Below are 23228 nucleotides of genomic sequence, written 5' to 3'. Positions count from 1 at the left end.
ATTTAATAAATGTCATAAAATAAAGATCATGAATTTCAGAACATAAATAAAATTGGTAATCGCTAGTGGCAGAATTTCAAAACACTGCCTACCATTTAACGAATCACATCGTATCGGTTATCTTAAGCGGCGACTCCTGTCGCCTGTGAGCTCTTAAATGACAGACGGTCGTTGAACGTGTGCGTGCGCTTACCTTTCGCGGAGGCTGCAGGTCCGGGGAAGCGTTGTCGTCAGGCATGAGCGGCGGCATCAGCGGCATCTTCTTGCTGCTGTACAGCTTAGCGACGCTCAGCTTGTGTTGAACGTCAGCCAGCTCATGATCCTTGCTCACCAGCTGCTCGTGAAGACCCCCGAGCTTCTCGATCTCAGTCGCCTGTAACCATGGTAACGAGAGCGAATACGCAAACAATGTAAATGAGTAATTTACTGGCAAATGCGACGATCTGACTTGAGAGCAGGGTGAGATCAAGAGCACCTAAACTAGAGAGCGAACAACGATAAATACTGAGGACCGCGTGTTGTTTTTGGTCGAAGTGTTATACGCACATAGTTTGTACAATGTACAGCTTGTTAACTTGATGTATGAGAATTCAAACAATAAAATACCTGGAATTTGAGTTTGCGGATTAAATCCTTGGTCTTGGGAGAGGCTTTCTTCTCTGTGGAGGATGCTGGAATTTGCCTCAGAAGGTAGAGTAACTGAAACCAGATATGAAAATGTTGCGAGAATGACTGGCGCACAGCGAAACAATAAAGAATTAAGACAGCTGAGAACTAATTTATTTCTTACTACAGATCAATACTAACGAACCAAATGCTGCTGCTGTGCTACTAGCTTACTGCTATCAACCAATTTGTACATCAAGCGTGTCACCTTTAACTCCCCTGACAGTAAAAACACATCCTCTCAATCATTTCTTTACGATGCTCAAGACACACAGAAGTTTCACAAGTATACATGTATTCCCTGTAGGCAATCTGGCGACCTTGCACTGACCTTGTCCTCGTGGTCACGCTGTGTGGTGAGCAGCACGCCCTCGTGTTTCCTGTCGTTAACCTTCATGCGGTTCTGCAGGCTCTCGCACTCAAGCACCGTCTGGTCGAGATTATCCTGCAAGTTCTCCTTCACCTCTAGGTTTCTACCTGATTCCAGCCTCGCATCCACCACCTGTACACATATACCAGGTAACATTAGTGATATCAGAAAGTCCAGCTGCGTTATTTAGGTCATAGAAAAAGGGGGATAAAATGGCCGAGGCGCGCTACAGAAAGTACATGATTAATGTAAACACTCGTGCGTTTTTAGTTTTTGCATTAACACAAACATTGCAAAATATCCCAAATGACCATATTTGTAAATGTTTGTGTAAACAGAAACGCACCTGTGAATTGAAGTACGATGTTAGTGAAGAGAATTATAGATCAAAAACCTTGACTAGTAGTATCGTAACTATATGTTACATATAGGCAACTTATCACCACTCTTATCTGATCTCAATATGGCGACGGGTACTTTCCAATATGGCTTATTAGGAAGGTGGCATCTGGCTGGTGTATACACATGGCTATGTATGTGTAGCTATAACATACTTGTCTTTGCTCAGTTAACTACCGTACACCACACATGTACACGCATGTCTACACACAGTTATCTATACTAGTATAGTATATACATGTTTCTGTGATATAGTTACAGTATGCATAGATATAGTATATGTATGTCTAAAGCCATGTGACTATAGTCTATAGCTAGTGCACTTATGTTTGTGTCAATGTTGCTGCAGTATACATGCGTGCGGATATAGTATATGCACTGTCGTGTCTACCAGCATGTGACTATCGGATGCCGATAACAGCGGAGGATTGAGAAGAGAGTTTACCTGCTGCATGAGCCATTTCAGCGCGCATTTCGCCTCGGCCATCGTCGTGATGCTGTCCCAGCGTTGCTGTCGTTTGTCATCAAGCTCTGGGTCGAGAAGTCTCTGCTGCATGTCAGCGATCTGTACATTCCTGTGTAGGCATGACAACAAGGAGAGAGCATGTAGATAACAACAACAAGGAGAGAGCATGTGGATAACAACAAAGCTATTCAGTTTGAACCGCTTCGTGGGAAACAGGTGTTTTCGATTTCAGACAGAAGAGGGAAAATACTAAACACAGCTTGAATGGTCAATGCTGATCGATTTTTTACCAATTGGACAAAACTTTTTTTAACGAGTAACCATTGCAGATTCCCCTACTGTAACCACATGATGAGCCAACGTTATGACCATTAGACAACTGCCGCAAATGAGACAGGAATGCATAGGCCAAGATGCTGGCAATACATTTGCTTGAATACCCTCACGTGTGAGTTTTGTGCGAGTGCGCCGTGCTGCCATCTGCTGGCTACAATACCTAGTTTCCATATCGGCGTGAAGCTCTGCTATCTGCTGCCTGATGTCTGCCTTGTCTTGACTCGTGTCGAGATCCTCTCCACCCTCCCACGCACGTCTCTACAACGAGAAAACCGAATCATCGTTATGTCCATACAGTCCAAGTCTAATCTCACACCCACCAAAAATTTGTACTAAACACCTTATAGGCATCCTGCCCCTTCTAAAATATTTTTACTGGACCATTGCACAACACTGCTGAGCGAGAGAGAGAGAAAGTTGAGATTCACTGCAAAAATATGCCATAGATTTCGTGGGAAGGCAACCACAAAGCAGTATCTGGGACAAACAGGTCGGGACCCGGCGTGGGTGGGTTGGCGTGTGGTTGGTTTACCTTCGTCGCAGGCCCGCATGCCTGCAGCTTGCCCCTTAGCTCTGCCATCTGTTCGGCCAGCTCTCTCCTGTCGTCCAGAAGAGACTGCAGGTGTCTCTTAGCCTCACGTGTGCTCACCAGCACATCGAGTTGTTCCCCCAGACACGCCTGCAGCAGAACACACGAGAAAAGAGAATGTTTTTTGGGCGTTTACACACCAGCTGCACACATCAGGGGTTCAAGCTTCAGACTGACTGTCAATGAGGAATTTATATTGAAGGGTTTTCAGGATCTTTTTCTGAAATATATAGTGATATATTTATATGGGAGACCTATATTTAGTGGAGCGCTCTCATTAAGCTGAATGAAGTTGTACAGTAGCGTGTGTTCACACAGTATTGTGGATGTTGTAAGATTCATACTAGATAATATCAAACAGCTATGGCAGCCACTTCTGCTATCTTTGTCCCCCTATTTGGTTTGCCAGCTTTACTTTCGGCCAAGCCCATGCGACTTTAAAAAATGCGACTTTGAAAATTAAAAAAAAAGAAGACAAATATGAAACGTAGGAATACTGGCACCCCTGCAGAGTTTACAAACAACTGTGTTCTCCACAACACTGTTCACCACGTGTACACCCCCCACCGCACTGCACATCCAGCATACAGGTACAGCGTACCTTCACCCTCGTTCCAATACTCTTGATGTCATTTGCTGATAGTGGCTGTTCAATCTTCCTCGACGTCTCCCTCCGCTTCGACACCGCATCCCTCAGCCTCTTTGTGGCTGCGGCTGCCTACAATAAATTAGTTATAAGCATTAAACGTAACATCGCACGGAACGAGAGTCCACTCGTCGAATATGCAGTGCTGTTTACAAGATGAAAGCATATGGCTATCAATTAATTGGTACTACAACATGCATTGCGCGGCTATTTACTGCAGCACAATAAGAAAATTTAGGGAGCAATCCATTCAACAACTAGCCACTAATGCAGGCCCAGTTACCCATCCTATGCAGAACAAAGGTGTATTATAACTCATACTACAAGGGTAGAGATGCTGTACACATGCAGGTGTACACAGAACACATGTGTATGATTACCTGTACACAGAGCACAGGTGTATGATTACCTGTACACAGAGCACAGGTGTATGATTAATTACCTGCTCCGTCTTCCTACGCAGCACGCAGGTCTGTAACTGATGCTGCCGCTCCAGCTTCTTGTAATCACAGAGTCGCTTGCGATCCTGTGCTTTCAGCTGCGTAACCCTTCTCCTTCTTCTGCTTCCACAGTCGGAACTGGTCCGCCTCCTCCTTCATCTGTTTCATCAGCTTCACTCGCATTTGCTTAATTTGCTGAGAGAAAGTAAAGACTGCGTCGTCAGAGAGAGGAAATGGGAAGCTAACAGGAGGTAGAAAAGAACAGGTAGCAATAGCAGGGAGTAAACACGAGAGAGAGACAGAGAGAGAAAGAAAGAGAGAGAGAGAACGAGAGAGAGAGAAAAAGAGAAAGAGAAAGAGAGCGAGAGAGCGAGAGAGAGAGAGAGAGAGAGAGAGAGAAGAGAGAGAGAGAGAAGAGAGAGAGAGAGAGAGAGAGAGGAGGAGAGATGAGAGAGAGAGAGAGAGAGAGAGAGAGAGAGAGAAGAGAGGAGAGAGACAGAGAGGAGAGAGAAAGAAGAAGAGAGCGAAGAGAAGAGCGGAAGAGGAGAGAGAGAGAGAGAGAGAGAGGAGAGAGAGAGAGAGATGGTGAGAAAATAGAAGAGCAAGTACTAGCCGCCCCCCCCCCCCGTCTATACCTAGTGTAATAAAACTCACCAACACATCATTTTTCATCTGCTCAACTTTCTTATCACTCTGTTCCTTCAGCCTCAGCATCTTTGTCTGCTCCATCAACCGCTTCTTCACCTGACCCAGCTGAGCCTCTAGTTCCTTCAGCCTCAATCTTCTCTGTTCGCTAACTCTATGAATATGATATAAACGAATACAATAAATTTTACTCAATTATAGAATGCCAATCATTTCTCATGATGATCCACTTTTAATATTTACCGTTACAAAGCAGTTCCAACACTTTGTACACATCACAGTGTTTCCACCACTTCCGTTTGTGGGACTCACGCATTCATCAATAATTTAGATGACGAAATCTGATGAGCCAAGCAGGAATTGTTTCTACGACTGCTGTAGCTTACTTGTTGCAAGCCTTGTTGGTCTTTGCTATCTTCAGTTCCTGCACGAGGCCATCTTTCTCCTTCTGCAACTTCCCCACCTCAGATTCAAGGCCATTCACTGCCGTCTATACCACAAAAACGAAACCCAATAAAAAACAAACACGCAGACTTAAGACAATCACCTAAAAATTCTGCCGCATGCAGGATTTCTCGTGATGCTCCTATACGTGCAAAAGCTGAATGTTGAACGTAATACATGCACAAATGAAATAGTACTCGATATCGGCAAACGAAACGCTGGTACTTACGTCGTACTTATTCCTGATGGACGTCATGCGATCGTCGTTCATTGCAGCCTTCATGACGAGCTCTTCCTTGAGCGCGAGCGCAGAGTTCAGGTCTCGCAGGTCCCTGGTGAGCTTGGCCTGCCGCAGCGTGTAAGCCTTGTTCATCTCTACGCCATCCACACCTTTGCTAGGACTCACCATCTCGCCATCGTTGCCGCCAGCATCCTCCGTTTCCAGCCATGCCTAATGAACGCAACACCGTCGGTCAGGGTATTAGCCAGGAATGAGTGAGTATTGTGCGAGTGCAGAAAACATATTTAGGAGTGCAATTTTTTTGTACGTGTATCAATATTTTAGGCCGTGCAGTTTCAAAACTGACCGTGCAAATCACGGCTGCACAGCTCGCTGGCTAATACGTTGCCGTCGGTACGACACAAACTGCATATATACATACATGTTTACAGTAGCGTATGTACATAATGACTACACAACAGAAATGCCACAAGGAGCCTCTATAGCTGTTGTGGAAATTCTATAGATCGAGGTAGATGGTCAATTTGAATTTTCATCAAGTTGGACATCTTATGTGTTTTATCATCACTGTATTTTAAGAAGTGCCATGTTCTTCTTCGTTCTTGTCGCTTTGGTTTCCTACGATCGGTATTACTGTGCTGTAAATTATAGAAGCAACCGATTCCGGGGTTCAAAACAATTCACATCCGAAGGAAATGTTAGAGAACCAATTATGTACAGATGCAGTAAGGATTTATACACTTACTTATCCATGAGACGAGAATCATGTAGTTATGATAGCGCATTAACTAAAAGTATAGCTTTATTAATTAGGTGTAGTTTTAGGGGTTTTATTTACCCTTTTGTTTTCTTCTGGTTCTTCCATATTGGACAGGTTTATCTCCTCTTCCTCAATTTGCCTCTCCTCATCCTGCATGAAGAAGCAAGATAATTATTTTAAAAATTAACAGAGATTAGTGTAATATACTAACTTAACTTACACCAGGTTCACTCACAATATATTATGGTTATCATGTTATCGTGCAATCGACTATTACTGCTCGTATCTTACACAATAATCTACATGCATAACATTACCATGAGAATAATAAGTGATAATTTATTCATAAGAAACTAACCATCACTCTATAAAATTCAGCACTGACTGAGACTGTAATAGTAAGGTAAGTTTTAGAACATGCAATCACTGCATTACAGCATGCGTTATGCGAGTGGTTGCATGTTTACCTCCAACGCTGCTATCTTTGTCTGCAGATCATCAACTAGACTTCGCTGTTGCTTCGCCACCTCACTGTCTGTTGTGTCGTTGAGAATGTTGACAGCCACCCTACAGACATGCAGGCAAGACGTTCACAATATTAACCATGACATATATAAGCAAGGCAGAACAGCGCGTCAGGTACGCGCACTAGGATGTTGTTTCATGGAGCGTCTCGGCATGTCTCATGCGCTGAGAGGGTCTATGTCCCCCAGGGTACTGCCGGAACGTACCCTGGTACCATCTAATATGCCGAACCGTACCTCGCCTACTACACTAACGAGTCTAGGGAGTCGCCTACGCCTACTCCCTAACCCTAACCATATCAGTAAGGTACCAGGGTACGTTCCGGTATACCGGACCGTACCCAGGGTATGCTCCGGCAGTACCCTGGGGGACATAGACCCTATGAGCGTCTCATGCCAAGGTGACGACGGGCCCTGTGGTATCATGGGTACGCACGCACTTATCGAATTATGGGCCATGATTACCCGTTTCATTATGCTCAATGACATAGTTATTATTATTAAATCTTTATTGCATGTAATTCAAATACAAATACACGTACTGAAGACAGTCTTTTTCATGGAGAAAAAATCGGATATATGCAATAGTGTTGACAGACAGTTTAAGGGGCTGGTCCGAGAGGAGACTCACCCTGTCTGTTTCTTCAGCTCCTGGATCTTCAGCTTGATCTTGTCTCGCGCGGCCTCCGCCATGATGACCTTCTCACACAGCATGCGAGTCTGCTCCACCGATGATTGCAACTCCTGCACTAGCTTCTCATTCTCCTCCTGCCAACAGATGGCGCCACAATACAGACATGCTGGGAGAGGATAAACCATTATGCTCAGCTGAATGTGGAGAGCTACGTCGTTACGCGTAGACAATCTAAGATATACCATGCCATATATTTTAATGATTGTTACGTATGCTCATGTCTTACCTCTAGAGCTCTGTTCCTCTCTTGCAGCTTTTGGACACTTTGGCCGCCCCTGTGAGTAGAATACGGATGTGACTACATCACATATTACACATCAAATGATTCAAACGTCTTCATTCAGTATGGACAAACAAAAATAACATTGATAGTTTCAGTTGAAATTATTATTACTTAGTTAAAGAATACCAACGACCATTATTAATGGTGATATATATATTCAAGGCCCTTGAATCACCATATATAGTGAATATAAATATACTAGAGTATGAATTGGAGGACTGTCTATGCATGCATGGATGAGGATCACAGCAGGACGAGGCATTGTGACTAGTACTCACCCATCTCCTCCTCCTGTTCCTATGCTCCCACCATTCTGTATGAGTTGCACCTGTAGTTGTTGTACCTGCAATATGCATAACTTGATTATAAGCAATCACAATCAAACAATCATGCATTGATTCAACTAAACTTACTGAATCTCAGCAGGGTTCCCCCAGGAATATCAGAAAGTACGTTATTCATGAATGGAAAAGGAGGGCCAGTGAGAGGGGTTTACGCCTCGCAATACATGAATTAAAACAAAACTTTAGTAACCACTGTTGTCATTTTTTGACACATTATTTTCACATAAGGGGCAGGAAAATATTGAAAAGAAACAGGAACATAGTACACGGGAACTGTACGACATCGCACAGAGGGACACGTACCAGGGCTCTGAGTCTAGCCACCTCGGCGGCCTGAGGGTCTCTGTTGATGATTGGTTTATTCTTTATCTTACGCGCTCGGTCAGCGTATCTCAGTGTGTTCACCGTCTCTTCGAGGTTGGAGTCGGCCGGGCTCACGCAGGCGATCATAATCGTCAGACTATTACCGCCAAGCGAATCTGCAAACCAACAGAAAATTTCGTCAGTGTAAGTTATTTTTAACTTAATTTGGATCTAACTGAGGTAAATTTTATTAGCATGGCAACAGAAACATCAGCGGACAAACAAGAGAAAGACACACAACTTCAGCAGAGCCGCCGAGCATTCTAAGCTCGGAGAGTGTCACACGGAGAGAACAAATCAAAGCACGACTTTTTACTATTAAGAGCTAGTAAGAAGTATTCTTGCCATCAAGAAAAATTCATCGCTGGTATAGCATCATGATGTGAGAAGGAGACATCAGTTCCATGGGGCAAATAATCTACGCAGTGCAGCTAACGACACTCCTTTCAATCAATAGCCAGTGAAATCACACTGCTAATTAGTACTGAGGGTTTTTCTATCAACATATTTACACTTTTAAGCAGCTAACCCGCTGATAGACACTGCACCACGGCTGCATCACTCACCCTGTAAGAGCCGGGTGAGTTTGGAATCCCTGTATGGTACATGCTGTTTCCTCTGATTCTCATCACCAAGAGCAGAGATGACATTTCCCAGAGCGAGGAGGCCTAGGTTGATGTTCACACCTAAAACCCAGAATCGCAAGATTGATTGTCAGAAACGTTATAAATGGTTATTCAGCATTCGTAATAGTTTTTTAAATTTTCCGCGACATGTAGAAAACTTTTAACTTCTATAGAAAAATTAGATTTTTGCTGTAAGTTTTCTAGGGGAAAAGTAGAAGATTCTGCCCAATTTCGACCTCTGGTTCTAAGCCCAAGATGTTTAATATGTCATGCACAACAGTATGACATCAAAGACTTTTTAACTTTACAAGTTCTATTCATGTTTCTAACAACAGGCCTGTTGCTTCTTAGTGCAAATTGCCTGATTTAATTACAATATATATTCTAACTCAACCAATAGTTAAATATGACTTGTTATACAACCTTCTTTAAATCTGTCGCCTTCAGCCTTTGTCTTCTTGACACGTTCAGATCCTGCCAAATCAACCAGATGGAACTTGGCCTTGCAGTAATCTCCACTATTGCCAAAAGTAAAAAAACAAAATCACACACCACTTCTGACACCAAACACCAAATCTGATGCATTCTACACACAGTCACGGCACACAAATAACGTGCATGTTCTTTTGCACGATAATCACCTACAGGAAACCATCGAGCAACGCTAGCGCGTACCTGTCCTTATGCCGCATCTCGATGTGGATGGTGAAGACGGCGTGGGAGCGACTGGATGTGGTGTTCATCGCTGTGGAAGCGGTGGTGCGGCCGGCTGATCCCTCGTCCAGACACTGCAGCATGTCCTTAGCACTGCTGACAATCACCTCTGACAGACCTGCGATCTACACATCACGCACACACTTCATTACTGCTATGCACACGTGGGAAGTGATTCGCTGGAACACGTTTTAATGCTGCGACATGCCTGAGGCCTACTAGCTTTCGAGCCATCTTGCAGTCCAAGTTGTCTAATGCCTACTTAAATATTATTGGTATGAGGTCGGTCAAGCTCACCCAGTATGTACCTGATTCAGTGTGCACGCCTAAATAAATGTTGAGTTAATCTGTGACACTTTGATACCAACCATTGTGTTTAGACTATCCTCAACACTGATCGGTTAGATCTACCTGTCAATTGTACTTTATGATCATACTATGACTCCTTTCTGGAGAATTGACAACTACTGAGCGAGATAATAACTCGAGTCACGAAAGATTTTGATAGTTTGAACTCTACACGTTTGTGATTACATTTACAAGTGCATACTGCCACCGTTAAATAAATGGTAACGGAGGTGTGACGCTTGTCAATAGCGTACTCTGTTCTTATATTAATTACATTAATTACTTAGTACATTTTGCTAATTCAGTCTCCACAAACCTTAATGCCATTGTTCTCTGGATCCTCTCGTATGGCTATGCCATCCTTCTCTGGCCTTAGGAGGTCGTGTATCTCTTCATTATGTAACTATATCAACACACAGTGATTCACAAAATATAGTTTCGGAAACTAGTTATTGCTCCTCTAGAAAATTACACCCCCACATAAACAAAAACCTACAGCCGTACACGTAAAAACCATCGTTAAGAGTAGCATGTATAGCATTTTTTTACGATTCTTGGCAGGTATCCAGACAATACTCTACCGTACCTCTAAAAAGGACACACGCAGGACAAACTCCCAGTCTTTCTTGGTTTTCATGGTGCTGAATATGTCAGCAACTGCCCGAGGTATAATGCCTTTCACCTCTTGCTCTACGTTTTGGCCTCCACTTCCCATTGTGTATGTTTTACCGCTTCCAGTCTGACCATATGCCAATACTGTGGCATTATAGCCTGAAATTCAAAAATTATTCACATTAAATTATGCATATAATATAATGTGCCCAGCATGTTTTTCACACAACCCAGCACCATTACAGTTGACATACATAAATGAGAATAATATACAAACAGGAAACTTCTTAAGTTGGTTATTACAACAAGTTTTCAGTAAGCATTATCATTCTAGTAACTATGAATACAATAATTTACATAGATCAAAATCACAACTTGAAGTGATATTAATTGCATATAAATTTACCTTTGAACAGGCCAGCTATTAGCTTTTGGACTGAACCTCTATAAACCTCCTCCTGGCCGACGTCAGACGCATAGACATAGTCGTAAGTAAATGTCTTTTCTTTCCCCGCTACAACCTGTTGAAATAGAAAATATTTCCATTGTTAACTGACAGTGACAAACACAATTAAATACTAACTAAGGAGCCAAGCTTCAAGTTAAAAAAGCATGTCATTTGTCACAAGATGTGGTACAATGTTTCACAACAATTCAACATCAAGAAGGGCCCTTCTAGGAACATCAAGGGGAACATTGGAAGGAACATCAAGAGACACCTGTGGCTCGTTCGGTACGAAGGTCAAGCATTGTTGGCATCCTTCATTCCGCTCCTTGCTGACGAGTGGTCTACAGCGAAGTGCTACTTTCACAGATATCACTTTCGCAGCATCCTCTGTTATACCCATGTTTATCTACAATGGATAATGTACTTTAATGATAAATTAATCAAAATCTACACTATACAAACTGAAATTGGTCTGCAAAAGACCAAGAAGAAAGTACCTGGTAACTAGAACTACAACCTGGCTCTATCAGTGAGGCTCATAGGGTCTATGTCCCCCAGGGTACTGCCGGAACGTACCCTGGGTACGGTCCCGTATACCGGAACGTACCCTGGTAACTATCTAGCTGATATGGTTTAAGGGTTAGGGTTAGGGTTAGTGTTAGGGTTAGGGAGTAGGCGTAGGCGACTCCCTAGACTCGTTAGTGGAGTAGGCGAGGTACGGTCCGGCATATTAGATAGTAGTATTTAATACCAGGGTACGTTCCGGTATACCGGACCGTACCCAGGGTACGTTCCGGCAGTACCCTGGGGGACATAGACCCTCTCAGTCTCAGCACCAGTGAGTGTAGCCTTTCGCTCCCAGTCCCACTACAAGAGTGGGAGCAGGAGCAAAGGTGCTCCTTCATCCTGTAAGTGTAAAGCCTATTTTAAGGTACCCGCTCTAGCATATAACTTAGATGCAAAACATTCAAATTAATTGGTCTTCTACTATGGCAGGCTCTAAACTAAAGCCTCTATCTTCGTATCGAAATAGACCGCCATTAATTATCAGTTCCTTTCACAAAGTTCTAGCTCGAAGATCTAACCGTTGTGACATATATCTGGTCAAGAAGTAATCTTATATCTTTCGTTGCAAACATTTGCTGCAGTAATGCATAGAAATGGAAATAATACCACCATATGGCACTAAAGTAACAGTAACAATAACAGTAGACCCCCCTACATAAATTTGAAGCTGAGCGGTATTAACGGAGTAGTGCATTTTACTATTTAGTCGTAAAATACCATTCACATACGCGTGTGCTCTTACCGACTAATATAACTACTGCCACGGAGATATAATGATCAATTCTACGACGAACTTCGTAATGAAATCACAGGTACGGAGTATATGCTGAGCAATAATCGAATGAACACAAACTCTACAACTACATCGCAAATCGTCGCTATTTTCAAAAATGGCGCGGCGACTCCGCTTTACCCACGTGACCAACGTGAAATTGTTTTATTGGCAACCAGGGGGAGCTGTCAGTCACGCACGTATCGGGTTCCTGGTTTACGCGCATACGCCGCATAGCCGCGGGCCGCGGCAATCGGAACACTAAGCGCTTGTGACTGCACGATATCGGAGCGAGTGAGCGATGTACCGCGCTTTATGATTGTGATCGTTTCGCATCGTTTCGACTAGGATGTAACATTTGCACGCGCAAGTAAACTGTAAATATGAGCGAAAACCGCACATTGAGCGTTCTGCTCATCGTAACTGTCTTGTACTTATCGAAAATCGGAGAAACGCAAGCCCGCCAACAGTTCACGGCGCGACCGCAGAATCACACTGTGATACAGGGAAGCGAAGTCGTTCTCCGCTGCCGCATCCGCGACCGGGAGGGACCCGTGCAATGGGCGTACGACGGCCGACCGTTCGGCCACGTGACGGATTACTCTTTACCTGGCTACCCACGCTACTCGATGGTCGTTAACGAGGAGCAGGGTCAGTTCGACTTCAAGATCGCGCAGGCAACGCTACCCGAAGACGACGCGAAGTTCGAGTGCCAGGTGCTCGGCGAGCCGAAGCTGCGCGGCGCTGCCATGGTAACGGTGATCGCGCCGCCCGAATCGCCGCGAATTCACGGCGTTCCGAACGGCACCGTCGTCGAGATGGTGCCGGGAGACGCGCGCAACTTCACATGCGTGTCCAACAACGGCAAGCCGGCTGCGGCCGTCAAATGGCTGCGTAATGGACGGCAGTTGACGACCGATGTGTGGAACACGGTGACGGACGCTGTGCACAAGCGCGAGAACGCGCGCAGCATGCTGCTGCTGCGACCCAACAAGGAGGACAACGGAATCCGCGTCGCCTGCGAGGCGCACAGCCAGGCGCTGCCGTCGCCGCTCTACACCGCCTTCTACCTGAGCGTGCTGTACGCTCCGGGTCCGCCGAGCATCCACGGCTACACGAGCGGTAAGGTGGTGCGGCAGGGCGACGCAATGCGGCTCGTCTGCGTGTCGCACGACGGCAACCCGCTCGCGTCGCTGCGCTGGAAGCGTAACGGAGTCGCCATCGACCTCTCCTTCTTCACGCTCGACCGCGAACGCCTCGCCAACAACCCGCACAACTTCACCGCGCGCGCCGCCGACAACGACGCCGTCTACCGGTGCGAGGCGACGAACGCCTTCATGGAGCGCAACAACATGGCGCCGCTGACGGCCGAGGTGCGCGTGCGCGTGCACTTCCCGCCGGCGAGCGTCGAGATCCTAGGTCACGATGAGGTCACCGAGGGAGGTCGTGTCAACCTAACGTGCGTGACGGCGAACAGCAACCCGCCGGCGGAGATCTCGTGGATCGTCGACGGACGCGGCATCGACGGGCGACCGGATGGCGCGGAGGAGTCGGTGGACGGCGGCTATGTGACGCGCTCGAGCGTGACGCTGCGGCTGCGCGAGAAGCGACGCAGCGTCGTCGTCTACTGCCAGGCGGTGAACGCCGCGCTCGGCCAGAGCGCCATGACGACGAAGACGCTCACCGTCGTCTACCCGCCCAACCAGCCGACGATCCTCGGCTACTCGGAGGGCGCCACCGTCGTCGCCGGACAGGTGCAGCGACTCATATGCATGGTCGTCGACGGCAACCCGCAGCCGGAGGTCACGTGGTGGCGCGACGACGTCGAGCAGACGGGCGACGGGGTTGCCACGACGACCGATCAGAACGCCGTCAGCGTGCAGCTGACGATCGTCGTCTCCCCGAGCGACAACAGCGCCGTCTACCGTTGCCGCGCCAGCAACGCGGCGACGGAACCCGGCGCCCTCGAAACGAACACGACCCTCGCTGTCCACTTCCCGCCCTACTCCGTCGCCATTACCAGTGACCCTGAGGTCGCGCGCGCCGACAACGCCGTGACCTTGACCTGCCGGTCGGCGAGCAGTAACCCGGCCGCCGAGGTCACGTGGCTGAAGAACGGTCGGCGGATCACGGCGACGCCTAACGGCACGCACGCGGGCGACTACGGCGGAACGGTGACCACCAGCTTCCTGCGCGTGAACCTCACCGCAGACGACGACCAATCGGTGGTGAGCTGCCGCGCGAAGAACGCTCTGCTCGCGCACACGGCGCACCAGGACGTGACGCTGAACGTGCTGTACCCGCCGACGTTCGCCGGCGACGTGCCCCGCAACATCGACGTCATCGAAGACGCGCCGCTCATCGCCAACTACAGCGCGCGCGCCAACCCGGCCGACGTCGCGTACCAGTGGAAGAGGGACGGCGAGGAGTTCGAGGAGATACGCGGGGGTCGAGGGGAGGAGCACGTACGCACGGACGGACGAGTGATGAAGGTGCTTCAGGCTTACCGCAACGACACGGCCGTCTACACGCTGTCGGCGCAGAACTCCGAAGGCACGACGGCGATCGATATCGCCGTGAACGTCATGTACGCGGCGAAGATCGTGCAGACGACGTCGCCGGTCGTCGTCCGCCAGGGGGCGCCGGCGACGCTCGAGTGCGACGCCGAGGGGAACCCGATGCCGGAGACGATCGTCGCGTGGTCGCGCGCCGGCTACGACATGTCGCGCGCGCGCGTCACCCCCGGTCGCCAGTCGACGTTGACGGTTGACGCCGTCGCTAAGGAGGACGCTGGCGCGTTCGCATGCGAGGTGTTTAACGGCATCGGGGAGAGCGCGCGGGAGGAGATCCGTCTCGTCGTCCTCTTCTCTCCGATCATCGACCGCTCGCCTCGCTTCTCCCGCGCCGCCTCGGAGAACGGCGCCACGGCGCGGCTCCTCTGCGTCGCGCAAGGTCACCCAGAGGTCAGCTTCTCGTGGTCGCGAGGGGGCGCCAAGGTGAACACGACGACGCGGCGGAAGTTCGAGATCGAGTCGCGGAAATACGACGACACGCACTTCGAGAGCATCCTGCGCGTTGCGGCCGTCACTCCCCTCGACTACGGCGAATACGCCTGCCTCGCACAGAACAGCCAGGGTGCGCAGGAGACCACCGTCCGGCTGGGCGGGACCAGCCGCCCAGACGCGCCGTACGCGCTCGCTGTCGTTGACAAGTCGTTCAACAGTGTGAAGGTGACGTGGACGCCGGGCTTTGACGGCGGCCTGCACCAGGCGTTCCGCGTGCGCTACCGGCGCCTCGACGACACGGCAGAGGTGTATCACTACGTCGACGTGTACCCGACGAATGCCACCGAGTTCCTCGTGCCTGGCCTGGAGCGTAACACCGAGTACGAGCTGTCCGTGATGGCCTATAATAGGTACGCGGCTTCTGGGGTGGCATTTTAGATTTTAGATATTTAATTTTCCAGATTAAGGGCGTGGGGTGTGTAACGACGGCCTGCAATAGCAACGCGGTATCTAAAAGCTGGAGGTGTTTTATGAAGGCTCTAGTACTATCAGGAGTCTATCATTAGACACCATATTGACTCCAATTGACTCATAGACTCCTGGTACTATAGCCCTTGTTGCCACAGGCCACAAGGGCTATAGTACTAGAGCTAGATGGTCTACATTAGGTGGGCAGTTTCTAAAGGACGACGAGCTCTGATGGCTTGCATTACGTACGTATGGTGTTCCAAAATTGCCATCGCGCGTCGTGCGATTCAAATGTGCGACGTCGCGCACGACGTCGCACATTTCTGTTCCATAATTGCCGTCGCGTCGTGTTTTTTATTCCTTCCTCAACCACGACGTCGCCCTTGTCAAACACGACGTCGCCCTTTTCAAACACGACGTCTCCCTTTTCAAACGCGACGTCGCCCTTTTTTAACCGTGTTCCATAAATGCCATCGCGCGGCGTGCGGCCCATCTAATTTCGACCACTTTTTACAATTTTATAAATATTGTTTACAGTTTGTTGTAAACATAGCTGGGTATTCTACCTCCGGCGACGTCGTGTTTGAAAAAGGGTGACGTCGTGTTTGAAAAAGGGCCACGTCGTGTTTGAAAAAGGGCGACGTCGTGTTTGAGGAAGGAATAAAAAACACGACGCGACGGCAATTATGGAACAGAAATGTGCGACGTCGTGCGCGACGTCGCACATTTGAATCGCACGACGCGCGATGGCAATTTTGGAACACCATACGTACGAGTTATCTAACGGATCTGAGGTGTATCATGATGGTTGAATATATATATAGGCACGATATATATACGTCAAGAGTAGATAATAACACAAGAGTGAGACAACCGATTCCCGCATTTTTAACCGATTTTTCTCATCAAAATTTGCCACCAATAAAGAAGCAAGTGTATACGTTCCTCAGCTTATTATGACCACTAATCACTCACCTTCATGGTACTGATATTCGTTTACATATATTTGCTAGAGTATTGCTGTAAATCGTGTATTACTGTATGTGTTATTATCTACTCTTGATATACGTCTAATATATACTCGCTTCTAAAGAGTGAATAGTGCGTGTAATATTACCAAGAGTTAATAATACCTATTATATATATTATATATAATATATAATATATTATTATATATATCATATATAGGTATTATTAGCTCTTAATGTTACGTTTTTTTTCGGGGCTGGGAGTATTGATTCCGTGCGTCCCTGTGACCGGACCGAGCCCACGACTCGTTGTTTCTCAATGAGTTAGAGACTCTGTTGAGAGCGGGGGGGGGGGGGAGGTAACGTGGTCTGTAGTAGACGCGAGGTATCTATAGTAGATGGAGATGAAGCCCCTAAAACATAAGAACAGGAATTTATAGAGGGCGGGGGAATGGCGCGTTTGCAGGGGAGCTTAGCAAGGTTTTATTTGTTTATACCCCCGTTTACTGTCACGCGCATTTGCACAACGTATTCGGAGCGCCACATGCCAGTAGTTACATAAATGTAATCGAACCTGCAGATGCGATTCTGTGATATTCAGAGAAGATTTGTAAAGATTAGTCGGTTATAAAGGAAAGTAATTTATAATAATAATTTAGGAATGTAATCTATCCTAATGTTTTATTTTGCAGACTGGGCGATAGTGGATACCAGCAGACAGCCATTACAACTAAGACAGCTAGCGAAATACCAGCAGAAGCAGGTAGTTGAACCCTTCTCACATTCTGCTTTACATTTTCCGAACTATCCCCTCTCGTTTGAATATAGACTGCGATTGCTTTTAGGCAAATGAGAACAAAGTTTCTGCGTACCCCGCTCAACAAACAGAGTGCTCTCGCATATGCGCGCTCCAGTAACTGTATATAACACTTGATAACACTCGCGACCATCCCCGGTAATCAAAGCCATCCCGGTAATTAAAGACGAAACAGCGCAGCATCGTTGCTTTGATTGGATCGCAGTTAGCGAAAACCAGCGCGATGGTTTGATTCGCCGTTCAAAGTCGCAACTCGATCGCACTCTCCCCCGGGGAGGGAAACATTCGTGAAGCGATCGCGGCAAGCGATTTCGTTCGGTAACAGTAACCGTGGCTACTCCGTGGCTGTTCGGTACTCCGGGTAAGCGAGCTGGCTTCAGCCTGGCGCACGTTATCCGTGCTGGTGGCCTCTACCTCTTAGCGCGTGTTTGGGTAGACATGTATCCGCGTCCGGCAGACGATCGCTGATGATGGTAATGTTAGAGCTGGAGTCGCGTCGTCGGTGTCACCGTCTCACCTTACGTAAAGAAATTACGCGCGTGTTTAGGCGCGCGCAAAAAATGTAGCAAAAAGGGGATGGCGTAGAGCCGTAGAGCACACACAGGCACTTGGGACAGAGACAGTAAAAACTGAAAACAATATGAACGCACATTCACAAATACTACCGTAGGCCTTACCTCGCAATTACAGTTCCACTGTTGTGTCACTGTATATACGATAATGATAATAATATATCAAGTTAAAACTTTATATGATAATGATAATAATATATAACTTTATATATTATTATCATTATCATGTCGACACCGCACACCCGCAGCGGCGAGTGCGGGAGCGTTCGGCGTTAGTTTTTATGAAGGAAAGTTGATATACAGTGACACAACAGTGAAACTGTAATTGAGAGGTAGGGCCTACGGTAGTATTTGTAAATGTGCGTTCATATTATTTTCAGTTTTTACTGACTCTGTCCCAAGTGCCCGTGGATACACACGTGCAGCGCGTGTCGTATGTCCCTCAGCTAGCTGCTAGTGAGTTGTGGGGACTAGTCATACGAGCTGCTCACTGTACAGCGAGCGATATATGATTACACCGTTGTTTGCTCAGCTTTCGTCGACATCTGCTCATGTCCGCTTACCTAACTCCTTGCTGACGTTGCAATTAAGTGACACAGATATGGGAAGAGTTGTCAGTTGGCTTGGCCGACGTTCTCCTCGGTGGATACGCGGCGAATTTCGCATTTGCTGGACAAGTCAGACAACGGGAACGTGATGAAATGGAGAAAATTCAATGCCGGCGAAAAGAGAAAGAAGAAGGGTGAAGATGATGATGATGATGATGATGATGATGATGATGATGATGAGGAGGAGGAGGAGGAGGAAGAGGAGGGGGAGGACGATGATGATGAGGCGAATAAAAACGAAAAAGAACAATCGGTAGCTAAATGCCGATTGAATGCGATGGTGCGAAGGCGTTTTTTCAATTTCTGAAAGGTCACCTTTTAGAAGCCGTGATGTGACACTCACGTAAATCAAGCGGCTGCGACATTTAAACACGTTTACTGTAAACAAGTTTCAATTTGTGACCCGCGGTGATGTAGTTCGGCTCAGTTATATTGGATCGATACTGGGTCATCTAGATTTTACATCTTTGCAGTTTCAGTGGAAACACAAGAGGCTAGATGGTATGTGGTGGCCTCGATTGGGACATAACAAAGCCCTTATCAGAAAGCCAGATTGTTATGGCTAGCACTCTCTCTCTCTCTCTCTCTCTCTCTATCGCTCTCTCTCGCTCTCACTCACTCTCTCTCTCTCTCTCGCGCTCTCATTTCTCTCTCTCCACCCGCTCTCCCTAATTTCTCTCTCGCCCCCGTTCCCTCGCCACCCTAGGCCTCTCTCCCCCCCACACTCTCTCTTTCTCTCTATCAGTCGCACTCTTCCTCCCTTTCTCCCATATCCTCCCCTATCCTTATCACACTCCCACACACGCCCTATCGCTCTCACTCCTTTCCTTAGTCCCCTACTCACTCCCCACTGTGTCAGTGTCGAATATCGCTTGTCATGAAGTTCGGTGAATAACTTATGAGAACTCTACGCGCGTGTAAACTTCGTTGACAGCTCAGCAATGCGTAGCGCTGGCATACACGCGCTAATTGACTAGCTGTGTAGACCCAAGCTCGCCACAGGCCGTCAGCCGCTCGAGTTGCAGCACAAATTGAACAGCGCATGTTTAGTGTGTAGTAGTGTGTAGGGGAGCCACATCTCGGGCGTACACTCGGTGCTCGCGCGGGCAGGCGTACACGTGTTCCCGTGCCTACGCACGTTAAGTACGTACGGTCGGGCACACCGCGTGCCCCCCCCCCTCTCGCCATGTGTCCGTACCGCAACTACTGTATACGGAGAGGGAGAGAGAGAGACACCCAAGCCTCGGTTGAGAATCTCTTCGCCAGATGTGAGTTTCTGCGGGTGGCGGCAGCGACTGTTGTCCGCCTGTACTCGGTGCGTGCAGTCGCGGCAGCAGTGTCGGCGCGAAAAAGAAAAATGGCGACGAGCAGATGTGTCCATGCTATCGCTTCCACTGCGCGCGACTCTAGCAGTGTATGACAATAAACTAGATGCTGCTGGACAAAAAAATACTGCAAGGGCAAAAAAGTTACTTGTTGCGTAGTAGAACCGCCTGCGATGCTGAGCTGTAGAAAACATATCTACGGACCACCGGGTCTGATAATTAATTAATATCTGAGAAGGTGGCGTCTATGTAGATGAAATAGCACTATTAACCATTCCGGGGTTAGACGAAACGGGAGTAGATGAAATGGGAAGTAGATGAAGTGAAAAGTAGACGAAGTGGGAAGTATACGAAATGAAAAGTAGACGAAATGGGAAGTAGGCCTCTACGAAACGGGAGTGGCCGAAATTGTAATAGACGAACCGGGATGTTACCGCGTCGATAGTGGCGGGTAGCGAGGCTACGTGTGTATGTATGCAGGCAGTTACCTGTGCCGAGCTAGCGGTAGGCGGGGCTCGGAGTTTTTGCACGCGTGTTTTGTTACAGGTGAAATTTCAACACGCCTCATTAGTGCTTAATTAGCAAGGCTTCTCTCCCTGTAATATTTAGTTAACATATGTAATTATAGTATGCGCATATTCAACCGGGCACGGTGGCAACCAGCGACCGGTCATTTGTTAATGTAAATTGGCAATTGGCCAATTGTTAATTGCCAATATCAATGTTATTGTATTTGACAGAAGTAATGTCTTTTTCTTCACTACACTACTCTTGACCTAGCCACTGCAGCACACAGTACCTATAACACGGTGGCTAATACTACACTACTACTATTGATAGCGTTAGTTATTCCGAAAAACAGGTATACTTCCATCCTAGTCCACGTGAAACCGCCGGTCGATCCACGCGGTAATCGAGTTGATTCGTGTTTGTTGCTGTTGTGTTGTGCAGGTATCCTCGGCATCAGGAAGGGAAGTGACAAGATGCCTATTCTTCTCATCGTCGCCATTGCCATCATCGGAGCGATTCTACTGGCAATCAACATCATGCTCGTGATCTACTTTGTCAAGTATAGACGTGGCAAGAAGGAGGAGGAAGGTGAGTGAGGGCTGCGCTTGTGGATGAAATAGCGTGCACTAAGCAAAAAAGAAGAAATGAAAGAAGAAAAGTATAAGAAGAAAGGTGGGTCGTACATCGGAGCAGGGAGACCCGTGAGGGAAGGAAGGCGGAAAGTACGTAGTGGGTGAGGATCGAGGAGCGTAACGAGAGAGGAGGTGTAAAGAGAAGGCTAGAAAGAAGCGTTAGCTCGTTAGAAGCCAGGAGCGCGATGAGGAGGAAGCTGGAGAAACTGAGCGAGAAGGAGAAGTGTACGCTGTGCCTCGGGAAGGGAAGGGCGTGAGAGGGAATGCGTTGAGAAAAAAGTGGAAACGGTGTGGGGTGGGGTTATAAGATGACAGCTAAACTGGGTGGAGGCTGACACGATGTGATGGGGGTTATAAGATGACAGCTGAACTGGGTGGAGGCTGACACGATATTAGGGTGGCTGGTAACGCCTAACAGTCAGGTTTCCGTAATGTGTGTATATGTTTTTTCTCTACGAACCCTACATATATACGCCTACGCTCTTCCTTTACATTGGGTTTTCGCACGTGCATCGCTCCCCCCTCCCCCGCATGTGTTATCCCCTCATCAGAGACCATCTAAAAAGAGCTAGACATTCTTGCTGACCTTTCTTCACACCAACGTGCTGCTATTGAACGGCACGCTTTTTATTACAGTTCCCGTGGAGGTTTTCAGGGCGGCAAAAAAAACACCGGCTATATGCAGTCGCGTACTCACTACTCACGCTAGTTGTTATTGTCTGTTGCGACGAATGGAAATCGGCATGCTAGTAGAATCGTCAGGTTCATTAGAACAGACGCTTGTTCATTAGACACGAGGCCGATATTTCGTTCGGTAAACGCGTAGCAATTACTCGATTGTTTCTTCGAATGATTCAAAAGGTCCCTGAACCCACCGGTAGCTTGTTTCTGTGAAAAGAGTCGACGATAATTAACAATTGCAGTATAGAAAGACTTTTAATCCCGTGCCAATGAAGCGGAGTCGCGGCGCTGAGAGAGGCTGTTATGTTTTAAGACGATGAACTACTGATTGTCATTTATCATTATCAGAAGTCGGTCACATTAATTCATGTAAAAGTATACCAAACTTTCATTCATATTCACTCCTAATGCATATGTGGTAAGCATTACATAAAAGATACGAATATTATACTGGAGTGATGAATTTCGATTGTTATTTTCAGCTATATTTCATCGTTCCTTTCGTCCCCGTCGTACATTTAAGGCCCCCGCACACGGTGCGCATGCGCTGTTACAGTTTGCGACATTAGTTACATAAGTTAGTTACAGCCATTGCGTTTGTTTTTGGCTTAATAAAATTATAAAAAAATACTACGGCCCTATTCGAACATCGAGTATTTTGGCTGCGATGTTTTTGCCGGCGTGTGTCGCTGTAGTATACGCTCTACTTTACTACGTGGCTCTATGGTTCCATGAAAGCCGGCTGAAACCCTAGCGGTGCCCGCTCAGCAGGCCCGGCCGTGTCCCTCAAAGCAAACAGCTAGCGCGCACATGAGCGCCGAAATTGAGCCCGAAATGCCACCGCGAGCTCCTGCTGTGCCGATACAGACTCCTGGTGGAATAACAACGGGCGACGCTAGGGCCGGTGGCGGGGGCAGTGGACCAAGGGGCAGGCGGACCCCGGAGCTGCGGCAGACAGCGAGTGGGGTGGGGGAAGAAGGTTTCTCTAGTTACTAGAATGCGTGGTGAAGTCTCGGTTGTGAAAAGATTTTCGCACCGTTTTCGTTGTGTAAGCAGTCGGCAGTGCGGAGGTGTGAACCGAGAGAAGACACAGTTACAGAGATGTGCGTGAAGATAAAGACGCAGCAAGGAAGGGGGAAGTTCCGACAGTGCTATACAGAGATTAGCGAAACAGGCACGGGAAATATACAATAAAAAGGTCATATAAATAAATGGAACGGAGACCCGAGAACAAAGAAATAACCCGATTATCAATCAATCGTAAAGCTGCATTAGGAAGGAAAGAGACGTGCCGATTATGGATAGAAACTAATTGGGGAAAGGGAGGGAGGGAGGGAGGGAGGGA

At 47.4% G+C, this 23228-nt stretch overlaps 2 protein-coding genes across 3 annotated transcripts in view; one reads left to right on the top strand and one right to left on the bottom strand.

Annotated features, from left to right (window-relative positions):
• LOC106808757 (chromosome-associated kinesin KIF4-like) overlaps positions 1–12426 on the bottom strand; it is a 15355-nt gene extending 2929 nt beyond the window's left edge. Inside the window, 26 exon segments of the mRNA XM_014811599.1 lie at positions 194–373; positions 607–699; positions 998–1168; positions 1881–2010; positions 2398–2495; positions 2770–2916; positions 3428–3544; positions 3915–4020; positions 4022–4107; positions 4567–4711; positions 4944–5047; positions 5231–5452; positions 6081–6152; positions 6470–6569; positions 7158–7294; positions 7447–7495; positions 7782–7846; positions 8151–8326; positions 8777–8896; positions 9260–9354; positions 9512–9675; positions 10215–10301; positions 10485–10669; positions 10917–11031; positions 11230–11364; positions 12268–12426. Of these exon segments, the coding sequence (XP_014667085.1) occupies positions 194–373; positions 607–699; positions 998–1168; positions 1881–2010; positions 2398–2495; positions 2770–2916; positions 3428–3544; positions 3915–4020; positions 4022–4107; positions 4567–4711; positions 4944–5047; positions 5231–5452; positions 6081–6152; positions 6470–6569; positions 7158–7294; positions 7447–7495; positions 7782–7846; positions 8151–8326; positions 8777–8896; positions 9260–9354; positions 9512–9675; positions 10215–10301; positions 10485–10669; positions 10917–11031; positions 11230–11358 (3093 nt within the window). The 5' untranslated portion in view covers positions 11359–11364; positions 12268–12426.
• A 114-nt stretch (positions 12427–12540) lies between these two features.
• The window catches only part of LOC106808759 (nephrin-like), a 15851-nt gene continuing 5163 nt past the window's right edge, over positions 12541–23228 (top strand). For both annotated transcript variants that reach the window (XM_014811603.1, XM_014811602.1), the window contains exons 1-3: positions 12541–15712; positions 17431–17501; positions 21012–21158. In XM_014811603.1, coding sequence (XP_014667089.1) covers positions 12681–15712; positions 17431–17501; positions 21012–21158 — 3250 coding nt within the window. In that variant the 5' untranslated portion in view covers positions 12541–12680. The remainder of the gene's footprint in view (positions 15713–17430; positions 17502–21011; positions 21159–23228) is intronic.

This window comes from Priapulus caudatus, unplaced genomic scaffold (assembly GCF_000485595.1).
Source record: "Priapulus caudatus unplaced genomic scaffold, Priapulus_caudatus-5.0.1 Scaffold302, whole genome shotgun sequence".
Classification (NCBI taxonomy): domain Eukaryota; kingdom Metazoa; phylum Priapulida; class Priapulimorpha; order Priapulimorphida; family Priapulidae; genus Priapulus; species Priapulus caudatus.
Note: the sequence above shows the minus strand (reverse complement) of the source record. Positions and strands in the feature narration are given on the sequence as shown.